At 38.5% G+C, this 19,601-nt stretch overlaps 1 protein-coding gene across 10 annotated transcripts in view; it reads right to left on the bottom strand.

The window, feature by feature from the left end:
- The window catches only part of IMMT (inner membrane mitochondrial protein), a 42,646-nt gene that overhangs the window by 13,797 nt on the left and 9,248 nt on the right, over window positions 1–19,601 (bottom strand). For 3 of the 10 annotated variants that reach the window (XM_061432650.1, XM_061432641.1, XM_061432643.1), the window contains exons 2-7: window positions 13,229–13,302; window positions 12,319–12,508; window positions 7,501–7,612; window positions 4,864–5,001; window positions 4,406–4,501; window positions 1,837–1,973 (exon numbers count right to left, since the gene is read on the bottom strand). In XM_061432650.1, the coding sequence (XP_061288634.1) occupies window positions 1,837–1,973; window positions 4,406–4,501; window positions 4,864–5,001; window positions 7,501–7,612; window positions 12,319–12,508; window positions 13,229–13,302 (747 nt within the window). Of the gene's footprint in view, window positions 1–1,836; window positions 1,974–4,397; window positions 4,502–4,863; window positions 5,002–7,500; window positions 7,613–12,318; window positions 12,509–13,228; window positions 13,303–19,601 lie in introns of those variants that run through there. The other 7 variants (XM_061432644.1, XM_061432646.1, XM_061432651.1 and 4 more) reach the window with 4 other exon arrangements.

The following is a 19,601-nucleotide window of genomic DNA, read 5'->3' as shown; positions in this document are numbered from 1 at the left end:
TAAGAATCCACCTGCCAATTCAGGGACACAGGTTCGATCCCCAGTCTGGGAAGATCATGCCTCAGAACAACTAAGCCCATGGGCCACATCCACTGACCCTGTGCTCCAGACCCCAGGAGCTACCCACGACTGAGCCCCTGTGCTTTAAGTACTGAAGCCTACAGCCCTAGAGCCCGGGCTCTACAACAAGAGAAGCCACTGCAAACAGAAGCCCACACACCACAACTAGAGTGCAGTCCCTGCTTGCCACAACTAGAGAAAAGCCCGCACAGCAATGAAGACCTAGCACAGCCAAAAATAAATAAATTTTTTCAATTACTAAAAAAAAACAAGAAAGGATGCTGGTTTGGGCCATGTCAGTATCTTTTCATGTGCAAAAAATTTTACAAGACCTTACTGTATGCTGTTACAAGACCTTGATATTATATTAGGATAACTCTTCATAACTAACCCAAATAGACTCATGAATCATGTAAGTCTCAACGACATATCTGGGGGCCAAAATGTATTTCCCTCTACTTGTAGAGATCCAAAGATAAGCTGTCCTATAAAACAGACACCAGATTCCCCTACGATCCTCTGGTCCAACTGTTTACAGGCACTGCCTTTTAGAAAGTAACTCAGTATATATTATAGAGTGAGCCTACATGCAACTACAGCTTTTTACTAGAAGAAAAAGAGCTGGGATCAATTTTTAACATTCCAAAACTTGTGCTCATACATTTTTCTGGATTATTTTGTTAACACCAGCTAACTATACCTAATCTGGTTAACTTCTACTATAAGGTATCCTTTAGTTGTAAAGTCTTAATTATAATAGATTTTGTACTGTTCAAGCCACATGCACCACATGTTATATGTTCAGTGGGGAGAGGAAATACCCTCTTATGTATAGCCTTCCACCAAAGTAGTACCATGGACATTTTAAAGTTTCTAATCACTGTCCTTCTGAGAGAACTCACTTGGGTTCAAACTCAATTTCCTGATATCATGCAACTTCGAGCTTTCTCACATGTGCATAATCAGTATATTAAATATTCCCTGTGTGGTTTCTTAGAATGAACTTTAAGATTTAAGCTTTCTTCTTGGACTTTAAATAAACAGAATCTTCTTTTCATTTTTCCAAGGTTGTAGTTTCTTGGCTGTTTGCATCAAAAGTATAATTTAACTGCTTTGTGATATATGTGCATATGCCTAAAGCAATGAAAGTGTATTTAACTTTTTAAAAACCTATCATTATGGCAAAATAACTTTAATGATGATGCAGAATCCTGATCCCTGAGACTTATTAGGTTCTCTACTTTATTTTATTCTTTAAATGACTTGATGTCAAGATGCATTTTTATACATTGAATAACTGAATGTAAAGGAAATTTACTAAGTCTCAGTATTACATTTTAATTAGTGTAATTACTTTATTCTTTGAAGTGTATAATGTAAATAATCAGCATAAGCATTTAAAGTAGCTAGTGTTTTGGGAACCCTGGGATCTCTGTATTATTTCTTACAACTGTGTATCCATCTCAAAGTATCTCATAAAAAAGTATATTTTAAAAAATGGTTGGCAATTTTAAAGCAAAAAAACAAACAAACAAACAACAAATACATTCAAGCAGTATTAAAACATGAGAGCAAATCTGAACTAATCTTAATACCACATCATGGTTGTGAGATAAAGCACTATATATAATTCATTAAAAAGAACATTTCAAGTTTTCTTTTTTCTTTCATTTTGCTTTGTTTTTCTAAAAAGACAATCATTCTAGTTTGCTTTCACTTAGTGAGAGAGAGTCCAAATTAGGAGGAAGAAATCATGTATAACATTCGTTGGCCCACCTCAGAATCATCCATGGCTGCTTTCAGTATGTTCGCGTGGGCAGTGACAGCCTGCACCGCAGCATTCTGAGCCACAATAGCCTGCTGAGTGATGCAGGCAGTCTGGCTCAGGGCATCTTCTAAGCTCTTAGCTAATGCTGAAGTTTAAAAAAAAAAAAAAGTTAAAAACCAGATCCTTCCCCACTGATTACTTTAATCTTTCCCTCTTTACCTGTTGAGTCTTGTGTCACATTTCCCCCCAAAATGAACAAACAAAATACAGTTTTAGAGAATCAAAGTTACACTTAAAAGTATGATAAAATTATTGAATCCAGGGACTTCCCTGGTAGTCCAATGGAGGGGGCACAGGTTCGATCCCTGGTCAGGGAACTAGATCCCACATGCTGCAACTAAGACCCGGTGTAGCCAAATAAATAAATTAAAAAATATTTTTATTTAATCCAGATGATCAATCTATGGGGGTTATTATACTATTTTTACCTTTATGTATATCTGAATTTTTCCAAAATAAAACCTGTCTGGGATTTTCTATACACAAGGGAAAATCACAACAGGAAAGACAAATGTATGAAAGGACTGACGGTCACTTAAATAAGTTAGTACATAGTTTAGGAAATAGTCCAGAAAATTCTGTGAAAGCAATTATAACTGCAAGGAAGAGCAAAGGATAAACATGAAGATATAAAACAGGATGTCAAAATGAATAAATGTGGGGGAGGGGAGTAAGAAAACAGATCTTTTAGAATGTGTTTGAGCTTATATCACTATCAGCCTAACACAAGTACATATAATAATGGGCTAACATACTTGAAAACCTGGGTAACCAAAAATAAAAAAAACACGCCACAGATTCACAAACACCAAAAAGAAAGGAATTCATGCATAATACAAATGAAAACCATCAAATCACAAAAGTGAACACAGGAAGAAAGAAATAGTACATCAACTGGAAAATAAGGTTTAAAATGGAGATAAATACATATACATCAGTAATTATCTTAAGTGTCAACAGACTGACTAATCCTAACAAAAACATAGAGTGCCAGTACAATGAGAAGTCTGCTCTCCACAACTAGAGAACAGCCCACATGCAGCAGCAAAGGCCCAGCACCTAGAGGGGTGGGATGAGGAGGGAGGTAGGAGGGATGTTCAAGTGGGAGGGGACATGGGCAAACCTATGGCTGATTCATACTGATATTTGGTAGAAACCAATGCATTATTTTAAAGCAATTATCCTTCAATTAAAATTAAATTAAAAAAAAAAAAAAAGACCCAGCATAGCCAAAAAAAAAAAAAAAAAAAGAGTTACAGCTTGGATAATAAAACAAGAATCTACAATATGCTGCCTATAGAAGACCCACTTCAGGGTGAAAGATACACACAGATTGAAAGTGAAGGGATGGGGATGGAAAAAGATATTTTCATTTCATGTGAATGGAAACAAGAAAGCAACAGTAGCAATATTCATATCAGATGAAACAAACTTTAAAACAAAGGCCATAAAGGACAAAGATGAACACTATCTAATGATAAAAGGATCAATAGAAAAAGAGGATATTATACTCATTAAAATTACACAATAAAACACACTTAATTGATATCTATAGGACATTACATCCAAAAAATCAGAATACACATTCTTCTCAAGCATGCATGGAACATTCTCTAGGATAGACTACATAATTGGACACAAAACAAGCCCAACCAAATGTGCTTATACTGGCCCATCTACTCTTTACACAATTCTAACAAACTTGCTTCCTAGGAATAAGACAGAACCAGCAAATTGAAGGAAACCAAGAACCATTAAAGGCAGAAAGACAAACAGAAATAAATGGAGAGAAGACAAAAAAACAAAAAAACCACCTACAAACAGCTGTCATAAGAGTTTAAAACTAACAACTCTCAGTCCAGCAAAAAACCACATGCACACTACCTCCAGGGACATCAGTATACTGCAACATTATACAATAAATTTTGTTCCATGTGCCTTAAGGCAGGAAAATACATTTTTAGATAACTAGTATCTTTTTTCTTTAAACCATCAAAAAACCTAATATAAAACTGAAACCTAAAAAAGGGATAAGCCTCAGTTGGGTGGAAACCAGAAATGTGTGAAACATTCCATCCCTCAACAATGTCATATAAGAGGATGATGAGACTGAGTCCAGAGGCCAGGTAACAAACTAGAGAAGGAGCCATTTCCAACCTGCACAAATAAATGCGTAAGTGTAACAATTAGAAGACTCTTAGGCAAGGTGCCAAAACATTAATTATTCCTGTTCTGCAAAGTATATAGAGTCTTCAGCAGTAACCATACTAAAAACAAATGAAGAAAGTACATGCATCACTTGGAATTTACACCAATTTTACACTAAGAATAACCCCTTGTCACCTGGGTAAAAGTTTAGATGGAAAGAACACAAATGATGAAATAAAGCTGGTGAATAAGAGCAATGCCACTAAAGAAACCACTAACAGCTGACAGATGAGAAACTTGTGCAAAGGTTGAAGAAGAAAGCAACTGAGAGACACGACCCAAGTACTTAGAAAGCATCTGGTTACATACACTCAATCTTAACTTGCTCTTGCTTCTCTTGTTGGGCAAGTCGTGCTGCAACTTCTTCAGGTGGCCGCTCCCTTACAGAAGTTGAGGATGCTTCCTCTTGCAGCAAAAGTAAATAAGAGGAAATCAAATTTCAGCACAGAATTTCAACAGCTAATGGGGACATAAAAACACCATCATTTGTATTTGCCAGCTATATCAACTTGAGGGCATTTTTGTGATAAAGATTATAAAACCACATCATGACTGAATGATTCCAACATGAAGAAATAAAGGGTCAGCTCTAAAGCTCCTTGTTTTCAAAGATTTATTCTCTAAAATACCAAAAATTAGCTAAGCAAGGCTGTAGACCTAAAGCCAGTATAAATGTGCACTTAAGAGTATCTAGCAATAGCCTAGACAGTACATAGTTCTGATGAAGACATCATTTATAAAACCACATATACAGATAATTTAACTACCTGAAGTTGCAGGCTTGGGTTTTCCTTCACCAGTTTCAGGGTGATCGGTTTTTATAAGTTCCTCATGCTGAACCACAGGGGCTGGGACCGACAGTGTGTCACCTGCTGCAGAGATAATTTGAGCTGCCTCTGTGGGTGCTATAAATATATGTTACACATGGTATATAGTTTCCTGGGTTAATAGAGAACAACAGGAATCTACTACTACTACTGCCACTTCACATCTGACTCCTTAAAGACACAAATGCATGTGATGCCACTACTCAAACACACAAATTAGTCAGGGGCTCTGTCCACTGCATAAATCCATAAACAATGAACAATGGTTGGGAAAGCACAACAGAAAGGAGTCTGGTCAGCATCCATATGTATTCTAACCATTATTCTCAGGCAAGGCTTCTAGTAATAGTACTAAATGGTACTAATACTTAACATGAGAAGGGGACATAAGATTACATAACATGTGAAAATAATAACAAAGGGGGTAAAAGGAGCCTGTAATGAAGAAAGTAAGCAAAAAAAAGGTAACCAAAAACCATTTTTTAATTGCTTTGAAAAATGGTAGAGATGAATGAAGAGGTGTGAATGAAAACAAGATGGCAATTTTAAACACAGAGAAAAAAGTTCACAGTTTAGATGGTGAGTTAGAGAACTCAGTCAAAAAACTTATGTCATAGACATATTTTTAAAGAAAGGAAGGTTTAAAAATCAAGAGCCTATAAATTATAAATAAAAGTGTTGATGCAAAAGATAGATGCAGGGGACAAAAAAATGGAGAAAAAAATTTCTCAAATAAACTGAAGGTCCCATTTAAGAGTTATAGTTGGATTACCACAAAGCCCACTAACTGGTCTCCTTGCTCTGTCCTTGTTTGCTTTATCTATTCTCCACAATAGCCAGCCTGCATATGTGCCTAGTTGCTTGGTCATGCCCGACTCTTTGTGACCCTATGAACTATAGCCTGCCAAGTTCCTCTGTCCATGGGATTTTCCAGGCAAGAATATTGCAGTGGGTAGCCATTCCCTCCTTCAAGGTATCTTCCTGAGCCCAAGATCAAACCCAGGTCTCCTGCATTGCAAGTGGATTCTTTACCATCTGAGCCACTAGGGAAGCCCACAATAGCCAGTGCCAGTAATCTTATTAAAGTAAAAGATATCAATCCCCTGACCTATAACCCTCCCAACAGCTTCCCATTTTACTCAGACTAGAAAGCAAAACTCTTACAATGGTCACCAAGAACCGACATGCTGGCATTCTGTTTCCTTTCTGACCTCATTTGCTGTTCTCCACTTACTTCAGCCCAGTTTCATTTACTCCTTGCTTGAACATGCCAAGTCTTTGCCCTAGCTAATCCTTCTACCTGGATGCTCTTCTCCACCAGTCTTTTACATGACTGACTCCCTCACCTCTTTCTGGTCTTTGCTCAAAAGACACCTTCCAGAGGAAACTTTTCCTGCCCACTCCATTTAAAACTGCAATATTCCCTCCCACATTTACCATTTTATGCCATCCTATACATAAATTTGGAGAAGGCAATGGCACCCCACTCCAGTACTCTTGCCTGGAAAATCCCATGGATGGAGGAGCCTGGTGGGCTGCAGTCCACGGGGTCGCTAAAAGTCGGACACGACTGAATGACTTCACTTTCACTTTTCACTTGCATGCATTGGAGGAGGAAATGGCAACCCACTCCAGTGTTCTTGCCTGGAGAATCCCAGGGACGGGGGAGCCTGGTGGGCTGCCGTCTATGGGGTCACACAGAGTCGGACACAACTGAAGCAACTTAGCAGCATACACAAATTTGGAGAAGGAAATGGCAACCCACTCCAGTATTCTTGCACTGGAGAATCCCATGGACAGAGGAGCTTGGTGGGCTACAGTTCACAGGTCGCAAAAAGTCGGACACGACTGAGCAACTTCACTTTCACTTATACATAAATTACTTGTGCATCGTATACAATTTCCCTCCCCTCATCCCACTAAGAAATATGCACAGCATTTGTATGCTTGTTTTTACTATTTTGTTCATGGCTATAACCTCAGTGCCTAGAAGACACCCACCACTTGGCACACAATAGAAACTCAGTATATACTGAATGGAAGGTGATTTCATCAAGGCAGAAGTGAGTACAGAGAAACAATACATTCAAATGTATGCTGAACAGGTGAGGATGAGGTAAACGCTGTAAATTGGTGTGGGATTACTTACAAATCATGAAGACAAAAAATACCTGCATATCAAAACCTAGATTAAGATACTTCGATCACTAAGACAGAAGAGAGGAGAATGAATTGGTGAACAAGTAGAAAAAAGAAGTGGGGAAAGAGAGCAAATCTTAAAATCTAAAGAGAGGGAAAAACTAGGAGTCAGAGAAAAGGAAAAAAAGTAACTGTGTTTCAAGCATGACCAATTCTTGTTCTTACTAGTACTCAGTAGCTGTTCAAAAACAAAAGCCCCATTCCATATCCCACTCAACACCTAAATGAGGGCCAAGAAGACACGAGAGAATATTCCTTCCCAGGGTGAGGGAAGACTCCTTCATGGGGACAGACCCCCTCACCTTTGACCATGGGTACAAATACATTAAACAATTCATTTACCCACAATTTTAAAAGAAGGATTCTAAATATAGGTACCTGTTGTTGAAGCTGAAGTATCTCCCTTTTGTTTTTGAGGTTGTGAGGCAGGCTGTTTAGATTCTTTCATTACCTCTGATACACTAGAGATTTTCAGTGGACCAGACTGAATCTTGGAAATGAAAAACATTTAACGTTTCAGACATAAATAGTGTTTTTTAAAAAGGCAGCATACAGTAACTTGTATTATTTAAAAAGTAGTAAAAAGCTTGGGAGTTATCAATAATTCACAACAATGTATTTTATTAACCACAGTAAGAGAACCCATCATACTCGGAAAATGCAGTCCAAAAGTAGTCCATATTTTAATAGTAACAAAAACTTCTCCTAAGGTAACTAATGTACTTGATATATGACCTTCCTTTTAAATAACCATTACTTTTATGTGTACAACACTGAGAAGGCTATTTCCATTCACTTTCTAAATCCAATTATGGTGTCTTCTAAATACATTCAGTTAGAAACAAACATTTTTTAAAAAGCTCTCAGTAAAAATAAAAATTCATTTTTCCTTTCTTTAATCGCCAAGATTCACGCACCTGCACTTCCAAGATATATGATGCAATTCTAATGCCTGCTTTCCTCTTTCTTAATAACCACATGCTTTAAGTTTAAGGCACCATTCATGAACAGGACTGTCAAATGATATGCCAGAGAAAACTACTGAGTAACAGAAATATTTTCATTTACCATCTATGTGGTCTCCCTTTTGCAAGAACTTGGCATTGGGACTCAGATATCCTAAGATGACTACTCAACCATAATAGAAATGGTTCTGAATTTTGTCACTACCAGAAATCAGAAATATACCCACTTTCTATTAAAATTTTATTACTTTTATCTCATGAAATGCATGCTCATTATAATAAGCAAAATAGTATCAAGATAAAGCATTGTTTTATTTAGCCTCTTCATTGCTCCTTCCAGGCTTCTCAGGAAGCCACCGTTAATGCCCTGAAATCTATCCTTCCACCCATGCGCTCAGGTATATACACATATGCAGTTTTTCATTTCTTTAAACAATCTAAAATAGGTAATTATATAACTTGCTTTTTTCATTTAACAACACATTAATATATTTTTTTCATTTAACAACAACTCATTTGCTTCCAGGTTAAGAAATTCTTTTTAGTTGAATAATATCCCAATTTAATTGTATATCCTAGTGGAATTTCAAATTCCATAATCTGGGTCTATTATTCCACTATTCATGGACATTCAAACTGTTTCCTGTTCTTTGTTAAGCATTCTTGTCCACAGACAACTGAAAAGCACTAGAGTATGATGTCTGCAGGACAGTTTGCCACAAGAAACACTGGGTCAGAGGACTCGTATATTTTTAAGATATTATCACTTTGACATAAGGTTCTAGCAACTCACATTCTCACAATGAACATGTATGTGTTTGTGTACAAATATGATCTATTTGTAGACTCAGTTGTTCTATTTCTCTAATTTCTATTCCTATGTCAAAATCTTCTTGTTTATAACAGTAGAATTATAACAAAGTCAGTATCTGGAAAGGCAAGTGTCATCTGACTCCCTAACCCAACACTTTCAAAATGTCCTTGACCAGTCTTATACATTCCTTATTCTTCCATGTGAACTTTAAATCTTGTCTAATTCCTCACCCTCTGGAAAAATCAATTAGAAATTTTATTAGATCTGTGTGTGTATTTATGTATACACACATACATATCATAAAAATATTACTTCTCTCAAATACATACATATTTAAGAGATTTGAGAGAAACACATATATTTAAGAAAAATGACATTTTTATAGTACTACATTCTATTCAGGTATATAACATTTGTCACCATTTAGGGAAGTTATCATCTATGCTCATCAAAAAGATTTTAGCAGGGGAAGGAGGGGGTGGAATAAATTTAGAGAGCAACATTAAAACATATACATTACCATATGTGAAACATAGAGCTAGTGGGAAGTTGTATATAACACAGGGAGCTCAACCTAGAGCTCTGTGAAGACCTAGAGGTGTGGGATGGGGGTGGAGGGGTGGGAGGGAGGTTCAGGAGGGAAGGGAATATATGTATACTTAAGGCTGATTCACATTATTGTACAGCAGAAACCAACACAACATGGTAAAGCAATTATTCTCTAATTAAAAGAAAAAAGAAAAAAAAAATAATTCAGATACAGTATTTGTATCTATAATGAGACAATAAACTGACCATGTGAAACAACACTTTAGGATCATCTTCTCTCAGTATTTACTGTCTATGCATAAATAACCACATTGACACTAAAAGGGTTACCATCAAATGAAGTGCATAGTTTCTAAAATCGACACGTTTGTAACAATGCACAACAACTGAGAGTACTGAATAAATGGGACAAAATAAAAATAAAAACACTAACTGCTACTGGAATTCAGAGGTGAGAGAAAACTGACTTTGGTCTGTGTAGTGAAGAATGCCAGTCTTGAAGAAAACAATAGAAGACAAAAGAAAGGAAGTCATTCTGGGTAGAAGACAACCATGGGAAGAGGTATACAAATAGAAAGGATCTCTGTTTAGTCTTCTGCTTTACCAAGGACCTTGGAACAATGCCTGGTACATAATAATCACTTGACCGACATTTGAGTAAATAAACGAATGAAAAGTATAGGCATAGCCATACGGTAAACAAGTACGAGAGCAAGGATTTATGCGCAGGACCATACAGAGCTAAAGGCAGAGTGTAGTAAGAGCCACACTGCCAAGGGTACCGAATGTCAACCGAAGAACCAGCAAAAACCACAAACCACAGAAATAAAGGAACCAACAGCCAGCTCCTAAGCTAACATTTAACCACTCTTGGCTTCACTTTTCTTATTCATACCATGAGATACCATGAGACAATCTCAAAGCCTTACTTGTTTTTACATTCTGTCTTTAAAACAACAGGAATCAAAGTCCCTGATTAAGTGATACAATGAAAATATCATGAAAACACCACAACACTTATTCTAGAAGATTCTCTAAAACTAATAAAAGGATGGCCTAGATGATGTTAAGAGTGACTGGTGGGGCGGAGCCTGGAGGTGAGAAAGAAATGCTGTGTGTAAGGAGGGACAGCACTGCTGACCTGCTGGGCACTTCCACTTGTCAGCTCTACATATCTGCATTACACAACCTTGAAATTTTCAGTCTTTTTTAAAATTCTTATTTTTTAATAACTTTATTTATTTTTAGTTGTACTGGGTCTTCATCGCTGCACGGGCTTTTCTCTAGCTGCGGTGAGCAGGGGCTACTCTTTGTTGCAGTGTGCGGGCTTCTCATTGTGGCAGTTTCTTTTATTGCGGCACGTGGGCTCAACAGTTGTGGCTCCTGGGCTCTAGCGCACAGGCTCAACAGTCGTGGCACATGGGCTGAGTAGCTCCACAGCATGTGAGATCTTCCTAGATCAGGAATCGAACCTGTGTCTCCTGCACTGGCAGGCGGATTCTTTACCACTGAGCCATCAGAGAAGCCCTTGCACTCTTCTTAATTTGCTTTTTTTAATATTAATGATTGTACCAAGCTATCAGGTAGCTAGGTTAGAATTCTTGGATTCACCTTCACAGTTGCCCATATTTTGCTTGCTATCCTCTCTTGTTTAAACTCTAATTACTTTACAATATTGTATTGGTTTTGCCATACATCAACATGAATCCACCACGAGTGTACACGTGTTCCCCATCCTGAACCCCCCTCCCTAAACTCTAATATTTATTTGTCTTGCCACCATTCTTACCTTATTTCTGACCTTTAACAGCAGGGCAGCAAAAGTGGAGCAAGAAAAGGTCAAGGCTATTGAGAATGACACCTGGAAGTCATGTCCAGGGAGAAAAGAACACTGCTCTGAACTGTGTAGCCTGACTCTATGCTCCTGGATGCTTCCAGCTATTTCTCCCAGGTCACATAGCTCAAAACAGACCCAGGACTTTAGCCATAGGATTCTGCTTCTACTGAAGCTGCAACTCTATCTTCCTGAGCCAGCATAAACACTTTAAAGTTTACATGGATGAATAAACCATGTAGAACATTTTGTATCATTTGGGGAAGGGGCAGGAAAAGTCAAAGGACACCTGCTTTTCCATATAGTAACTCTGTCACAGGTCTGGTCTCAAGACATTGCTACATACTGGAGAAAAGATCTCTAACCAGTTTCTTACAAAGAACTGGTCAGCCACGTTCAACCTCATAGACTATGGAAATACCCAATACCAAATCAGCAAAATTCATGTTCTCTTTCATCAATCTTTTTTTCAAGCATCTGTTTGAAAGAAGGAATATGTACAATGTTAAAAAAAAAAAAAAAATTGTAAGCCTCATGGAGAAAAGAAAGATGAAACTGAAGAAAATGCACAAAGTTCCAGGAATACTGGAAGATATTCCCATCACTGAATCAGTATGTAGCTGAAAATTCTGTGACTGCTTTGTGATCTAAAAGGAGCCATGACTAACTATAACATGGGGATCCTGGTGTCATGGCCATTCTTCGTTTATGCTTTTAGCGTTCTAAGTCAGAGTCTGAGAGCTGCAGTGCTGGAGGCTGACACAGAACCCCTTGGGTCTGCAGGGCAGCCAGGGTTACTTCTGCCCAAGCTGCCCTTCCATTTAACCTGTGGGCCACATAATTATTTTCTATGTGATGTGGACTAAATGAGAGCATTTATGGGACTCCAAAGGGATAAAAATCCTTTAGGAAACATTAGTTCAAGTTAAAGAAAAATGACAAACAATGCTGGCAAAATATTTTCAAGATGAAAGCAAGCAACCTGCTTTTCAAAGTATTCCACAGGATAAACTGAAACGGTTTAAAACTCTTACCGGTTTCTTTGGCAATGGAACAGTGTAAGGTGGGGAACCAAGGACCATCTCAAAGAGTTTATCTGAGTAAGGTATGGTTTTCTCTACATTCTTCCGGAAATGGGAATCCCATTTGGCATACAGGATGGTGCCACCAATACCGCCACCAACAAACAAAATGCCAGCTCCAGCAATTTTGCTAGCAGACAACCTAAGTGAAAGAAATAGGAAACACAGGTTTATTTTGTTTTTTTTTTAACTCTCCTAAACCTTAAGTCTCAAACACCTTTAAGCTCCACTTCTCTACCACTGACTCAGATCACAGCAGCCCAGTTTATCTCCACACGCTGCACATCACCTTTCCCTGGTTTGTTTTTTAACATGTCCAAAATAAAAAATAACATTTCTTTATGAATAATTTTTCCTTAATACATTAATATCTAGGATAGGAAGAATGAAGCAATCGGCTCTTTCATACTTAAAACTTAGCATGTTCACACTCATGAGGCTTCCTTTGAACCCCAAAAACAAGTATCACTAATTTTCAAAGCTCCTCTCCCTTAAGCATTTCTGTAAATACAATAAAATAAATATTAAGAAGAACTAACAAATACTTTTTAAGTTTCAATGTGCTGAGTTCTAGATATAAATCTATTTGCCATATAATGGAAGCCAGCACAGGGGGTGGAGGATGTCTACCCTGGATGACATCCAAGCACCAAAGAGCCAAAAGGAGCACCATAACAAATTTTCACCTACAGATACATATGCTCCAAAGTTATTATGAGAAAACTCCAGTGTTTCTACCCTTTAAAAAACAAGATTTTAAGTCGATATTCCCATATTCAAGGAATGAATACACACACACACACACACACACACACTTCAGCACACAGTTAAAAGTCTGTTTACAGGGAGATATGCTACATACCGAGAACTGCCTGAAGTGGAGTATCTGCGGCATGGTCGCAATGGACGGAGGACAAACTTCCCACAAAGACAGTTCTAGGGGGGAAGAAGCAAACATTACAACCAATAGTTACAGGAACCTAGTTCTTGCCTGGAGAATCCCAGGGACGGGGGAGCCTGGTAGGCTGCCGTCTATGGGGTTGCACAGAGTTAGACATGACTGAAGCGACTTAGCAGAAGGCTTTTAGGGTAGGGAAGTAAATCCTTTTACTACAAATACAAATGTCTTTCTTAAAATTTTATTTTACTTTCATAAACCAACTTACCATGAAACATATTTACAGATCCTTAAAAACAGTGACACATCCTACACCCCAAGACTCATATAAAATTACTTTTAAGATTTAAAAAAAAAGGGACTATGAAACCTCTCCTCCCCCAACTGCCTGCACCATGCAGCTTGTGAGATCTTAGCTTCCTGACCAAGGACTGAATCTGGGCTCCTGGCAGTGGAAGCATGGAGTCCTAACCTCTGGACCACCAGGGAATTCTCCAGACCACTTTTTTTTTTTTAATTGAAATATAGTTGATGTGGGCTTCCCTGGTGGTTCAGTGGTAAAGAATCCGTCAATCAATACAGGAGACATAGGTTCAGTTCCTGGGAGAAGGAAATGGCAACCTTCTCCAGTATTCTTGCCTGGGAAATCCCATGGACAGAGGAGACTGATGGGCTACAGTCCATGGGGTAGCAAAAGATCAGACACAGCTTAGTGACTAAATAACAGCAACAACATAGGTGATGTACAATATAATGTTTCTGCTTTACAAAACAGTGTTCACAAATTTTAAAGGTTATTTCATTCATAGTTATTATGAACTATTGGCTATATTCCCCGTGTTGTACAATATACCCTTGTAGCTTATTATTTTACACACAGAAGTTTATACCTCTTAGTCCCCTACCTTTATCTTACCTCTCCTGGTTCTCCTCTCCACTTAACCCACTAGTTTGCTCTCTTTATCTGTGAGTCTGCTTCTTTTTATTGTAAGCAAGTAAGCGTTAGTCGCTCAGTCGTGCCTGACTCTTTGTGACCCCACAGACTGCAGCCCACCAAGCTACTCTGTCCATGAGATTTTCCAGGCAAGGATACTGGAGTGGGTTGCCATTTCCTTCTCCAGGGGATCGTCCCAATCCAGGGATCGAACCTGGGCGTCCTGTACTGCAGGCAGATTCTTTACCGACTGAGCCACAAGGGAAGCTGTAGCTTTTTTCTGGAGAGAAAAGGAGGATGCAATTGAGAAGGTTCACACAGGGCTTCTAAGAGTAATGCTGCAATTTTTAAAAACTTGTACACAAGTGTCCTGCTGTTCATGTAAGTGATATCATATAGTACTTGTCTCTGATGTATTTCACTTAGCACACTCTGATTATAAAATAATCCTTGCATGATTTTACTCTGATGGTTTAATTTTTTTTACGTTTAAATCTTTGAATCCAGTGTAAAGTATATGGTATAGATAAACTATTTTTATCTATACCAAACTGAATAATGTCTAAATCACAAACTGAATAATGTCTAAATCACAAACTGAATAATCCATTTCTTTCAACAATTTGAAATGCCACCTTAAAATATACTCAATTTCTTGGTGCATTTAGATTTCCTAATTTGTTCCACTGTTCCACCCTATTCACACACTTCTATTCATAGACAAATACCACAATGTTTTAAACACTGCATCTTACAATTAGGTTTTAACCTGGTAGAGCAAGTCCTCTTTTCTAGTACTTTTTTTTTTTTTCCTCAGAATTTTTCTGGATTTTCTTGCTTTTGTTGTTTTGATAGCTGAGCTTTCAATTAAACAACTATAACAACTGTAATATGCACCCTGATTTAAGAAGAGATTAAACGTGAAAAAAAAATTACCTTTTATGACCAAAAAATAGTAGCAATACGTTTCATACCTCTATACCAAAAAAAAAAAAAACAAAAACAAAATACTGACTCAAATTAATAGGTTTTTTTAATCTGAAATAGTGGCTCCTGATTTTAAAAATTGGCTACCTGCATAGTCTATGATAAATTTTATATTTCAAATAAAGCTTTAAAAGTCAGGAAACTGAAGCTTTTTACAGTTTTATCATACACGTATGAATACCTAGATACAAAGTTTAATCTTGCCTAGTAAATATATATACATATACACCTATATCTTCTAAGTCTCTTAATCCTCAAGTCTTTTACTCCATAGATGTTTCCTCCAGTAATTATTGGAAGAATCTGCTTGTTTGGTCTGCGGAATTTTCCACAGACCGGATTCTGTTCGAGGTGCAACTTAAAATATGCCAGTCCTCTGTATTTCCTGCAACCTGGAGCAGAAACCAGACACTTGACCAGACTCAGGTATACTCTCTTTGGCAGGACTTTACATGGTGGTATTTTCTTTCACTATGGAGGCACACAATGCCCGCCTGTCTCTCTTTTTGTAATGTTATCAATTGTACTGATTTACAATGTCCAGATCCATTAATTTATTGGAAGTTGCCAAAAGTGGACTCTGATTCTATTTTTCATTTATAATTTCACATATTTAATAAAGAGATGCTTACCATCATCTACAATTTAGTTACTCAGCAGTAGTTTATGGAGGAAAGGAAGGATAAATGGTTGATTCTTTCTATCCTTTTATCCAGTTATCCTCTGACGAGCAACAATTGCAGGGTTTTTTGGTTTCCATTTATTGTGACAGATTGTATTTTCCAAAACTTGCCACGTTTCACATGCTTTTCTAGAACTTTGCCACCTCCCCAGAACCCTGTAAGCTTAAATGATCCCAAGAACCTCCTAATGTAACCTCCTTAGAAATGAAAGATAAATATTTACTTATATATTATTTCCTTATATGTATATATGCACACGTGTATGCTAAGTCACTTCAGTCATGTTTGACTCTTTGTGACTCCATGGACTATAGCTCACCAGCCTCCTCTGTTCATGGGATTTTCTAGGCAAGAATACTGGAGTGGGTTGCCATGCCCTCCTCCAGGGGATCTTCCAAACCCAGGGACCGAACCCATATCTGTTAGGATCTCCTGCACTGGCAGATGGGCTCTACCACTAGCACCACCTGGAACCATATGCATATATAATACAATGTAATCTTTATCTGTATAATAATAAATATAACTTACTGTAAAAGAACAAATAATGTTATGGTTAATTAATACCAGTAGGTTTGGGGTGAACTGTTATACAGCTATAACCAACCATATGCTTGCACCTGGAAATGGGGTGCTACTACCAAACATAAAACATGTGGTAATGACTTTGGGATGGAACTGGGGGGTGGAACTGAAAGTTGGAAGGGCCTTGAGGAGACTGTTAGCAGAAGCCTAATGATCTTCATGGAAGCTGTTTTGGTGAGGGCTTAAGAAAAGCATGAAAAATATTTTGGGAACCTGGAGGAAAAAGGAATCTTTGTATGTAGTGGTAGAAGTTTATCAAAACTCTCACAATGGTAAGATGTGGAAAACAGAAAATTAGGCATTGCTGTACATAATGAAGGGGCTTCCCAGGTGGTGCTAGTGGTAAAGAATCTGCCTGCCAATGCAAGAGGTGCTGGAGACACGAGTTTGATCCCTGGGTTGGGAAGATCCCCTGGAGGAGGACATGGCAACCCACTCCAGTATTCTTGCCTAGAGAATCCCATGGACAGACAAGCCTGGCAGGCTACAGTTCATGGAGTTGCAAAGAGTCTGAAGCGATTTAGTACACACTATCTAATGAATTGACAGATTTAGCTAGACAGAGTCAGATCAGATCAGTCGCTCAGTCGTGTCCGACTCTCTGCGACCCCATGAATCGCAGCACGCCAGGCCTCCCTGTCCATCACCAACTCCCGGAGTTCACTCAGACTCACGTCCATCGAGTCAGTGATGCCATCCAGCCATCTCATCCTCTGTTGTCCCCTTCTCCTCCTGCCCCCAATCCCTCCCAGCATCAGAGTCTTTTCCAATGAGTCAACTCTACGCATGAGGTGGCCAAAGTACTGGAGTTTCAGCTTTAGCCATCATTCCTTCCAAAGAAATCCCAGGGCTGATCTCCTTCAGAATGGACTGGTTGGATCTCCTTGCAGTCCAAGGGACTCTCAAGAGTCTTCTCCAACACCACACTTCAAAGGCATCAATTCTTCGGCACTCAGCCTTCTTCACAGTCCAACTCTCACATCCATACATGACCACAGGAAAAACCATAGCCTTGACTAGACGAACCTTTGTTGGCAAAGTAATGTCTCTGCTTTTGAATATGCTATCTAGGTTGGTCATAGCTTTCCTTCCAAGGAGTAAGCGTCTTTTAATTTCATGGCTGCAGTCACCATCTGCAGTGATTTTGGAGCCCAGAAAAATAAAGTCTGACACCGTTTCCACTGTTTCCCCATCTATTTCCCATGAAGTGATGGGACTGGATGCCATGATCTTAGTTTTCTGAATGTTGAACTTTAAGCCAACTTTTTCACTCTCCACTCTCACCTTCATCAAGAGGCTTTTTAGTTCCTCTTCACTTCCTGCCATAAGGGTGGTGTCATCTGCATATCTGAGGTTATTGATATTTCTCCCGGAAATCTTGATTTCAGCTTGTGTTTCTTCCAGTCCAGCATTTCTCATGATGTACTCTGCATATAAGTTAAATAAACAAGGTGACAATATACAGCCTTGACGCACTCCTTTTCCTATTTGGAACCAGTCTGTTGTTCCATGTCCAGTTCTAACTCTTGCTTCCTGACCTGCATACAGATTTCTCAAGAGGCAGATCAGGTGGTCTGGTATTCCCATCTCTTTCAGAATTTTCCAGTTTATTATGATCCAACAGTCAAAGGCTTTGGCATAGTCAATAAAGCAGAAATAGATGTTTTTCTGGAACTCTCTTGCTTTTTCCATGATCCACCAGATGTTGGCAATTTGATCTCTGGTTCCTCTGCCTTTTCTAAAACCAGCTTGAACATCTGGAAGTTCACGGTTCACATATTGCTGAAGCCTGACTTGGAGAATTTTGAGCATTACTTTACTAGCGTGTGAGATGAGTGCAATTGTGTGGTAGTTTGAGCATTCTTTGGCATTGCCTTTCTTTGGGATTGGAATGAAAACTGACCTTTTCCAGTCCTGTGGCCACTGCTGAGTTTTCCAAATTTGCTGGCATATTGAGTGCAGTACTTTCACAGCATCATCTTTCAGGATTTGGAATAGCTCAACTGGAATTCCATCACCTCCACTAGCTTTGTTTGTAGTGATGCTTTCTAAGGCCCACTTCACTTCACATTCCAGGATGTCTGGCTCTAGGTGAGTGATCACACCATCGTGATTATCTGGGTCGTGAAGATCTTTTTTGTACAGTTCTTCTGTGTATTCTTGCCGTCTCTTCTTAATATCTTCTGCCTCTGTTAGGTCCATACCATTTCTGTCTTTTATCAAGCCCATCTTTGCATGAAATGTTCCTTTGGTATCTCTGATTTTCTTGAAGAGATCTCTAGTCTTTCCCATTCTGTTGTTTTCCTCTATTTCTTTGCATTGATCGCTGAGGAAGGCTTTCTTATCTCTTCTTGCTATTCTCTGGAACTCTGCATTCAGATGTTTGTATCTTTCCTTTTGTCCTTTGCTTTTTGCTTCTCTTCTTTTCACAGCTATTTGTAAGGCCTCCCCAGACAGCCATTTTGCTTTTTTGCATTTCTTTTCCATGGGGATGGTCTTGATCCCTGTCTCCTGTACAATGTCACGAACCTCATTCCATAGTTCATCAGGCACTCTATCAGATCTAGGCCCTTAAATCTATTTCTCACTTCCACTGTATAATCATAAGGGATTTGATTTAGGTCATACCTGAATGGTCTAGTGGTTTTCCCTACTTCTTCAATTTCAGTCTGAATTTGGCAATAAGGAGTTCATGGTCTGAGCCACGGTCAGCTCCTGGTCTTGTTTTTGCTGACTGTATAGAGCTTCTCCATCTTTGGCTGCAAAGAATATAATCAATCTGATTTCGGTGTTGACCATCTGGTGATGTCCATGTATAGAGTCTTCTCTTGTGTTGTTGGAAGAGGGTGTTTGTTATGACCCGTGCATTTTCTTGGCAAAACTCTATTAGTCTTTGTCCTGCTTCATTCCGTATTCCAAGGCCAAATTTGCCTGTTACTCCAGGTGTTTCTTGACTTCCTACTTTTGCATTCCAGTCCCCTATAATGAAAAGGACATCTTTTTTGGGTGTTAGCTAGACAGAGTATCAAGCAGAATGTTCTCAAGTGCCAACTGGTTCCTTTCAGCAGAGTATAATAAGGATAGAGTCAAGCTTCTAAAACATAAACCAAAAAAACTGTTTAGCTTGCAAGCAAAATTTGAAGAAAAT

The sequence above is a fragment of the Bos javanicus genome, chromosome 11 (genome assembly GCF_032452875.1).
Source record: "Bos javanicus breed banteng chromosome 11, ARS-OSU_banteng_1.0, whole genome shotgun sequence".
NCBI lineage: Eukaryota > Metazoa > Chordata > Mammalia > Artiodactyla > Bovidae > Bos > Bos javanicus.
This window is presented reverse-complemented; position numbering and strand designations above follow the sequence as displayed.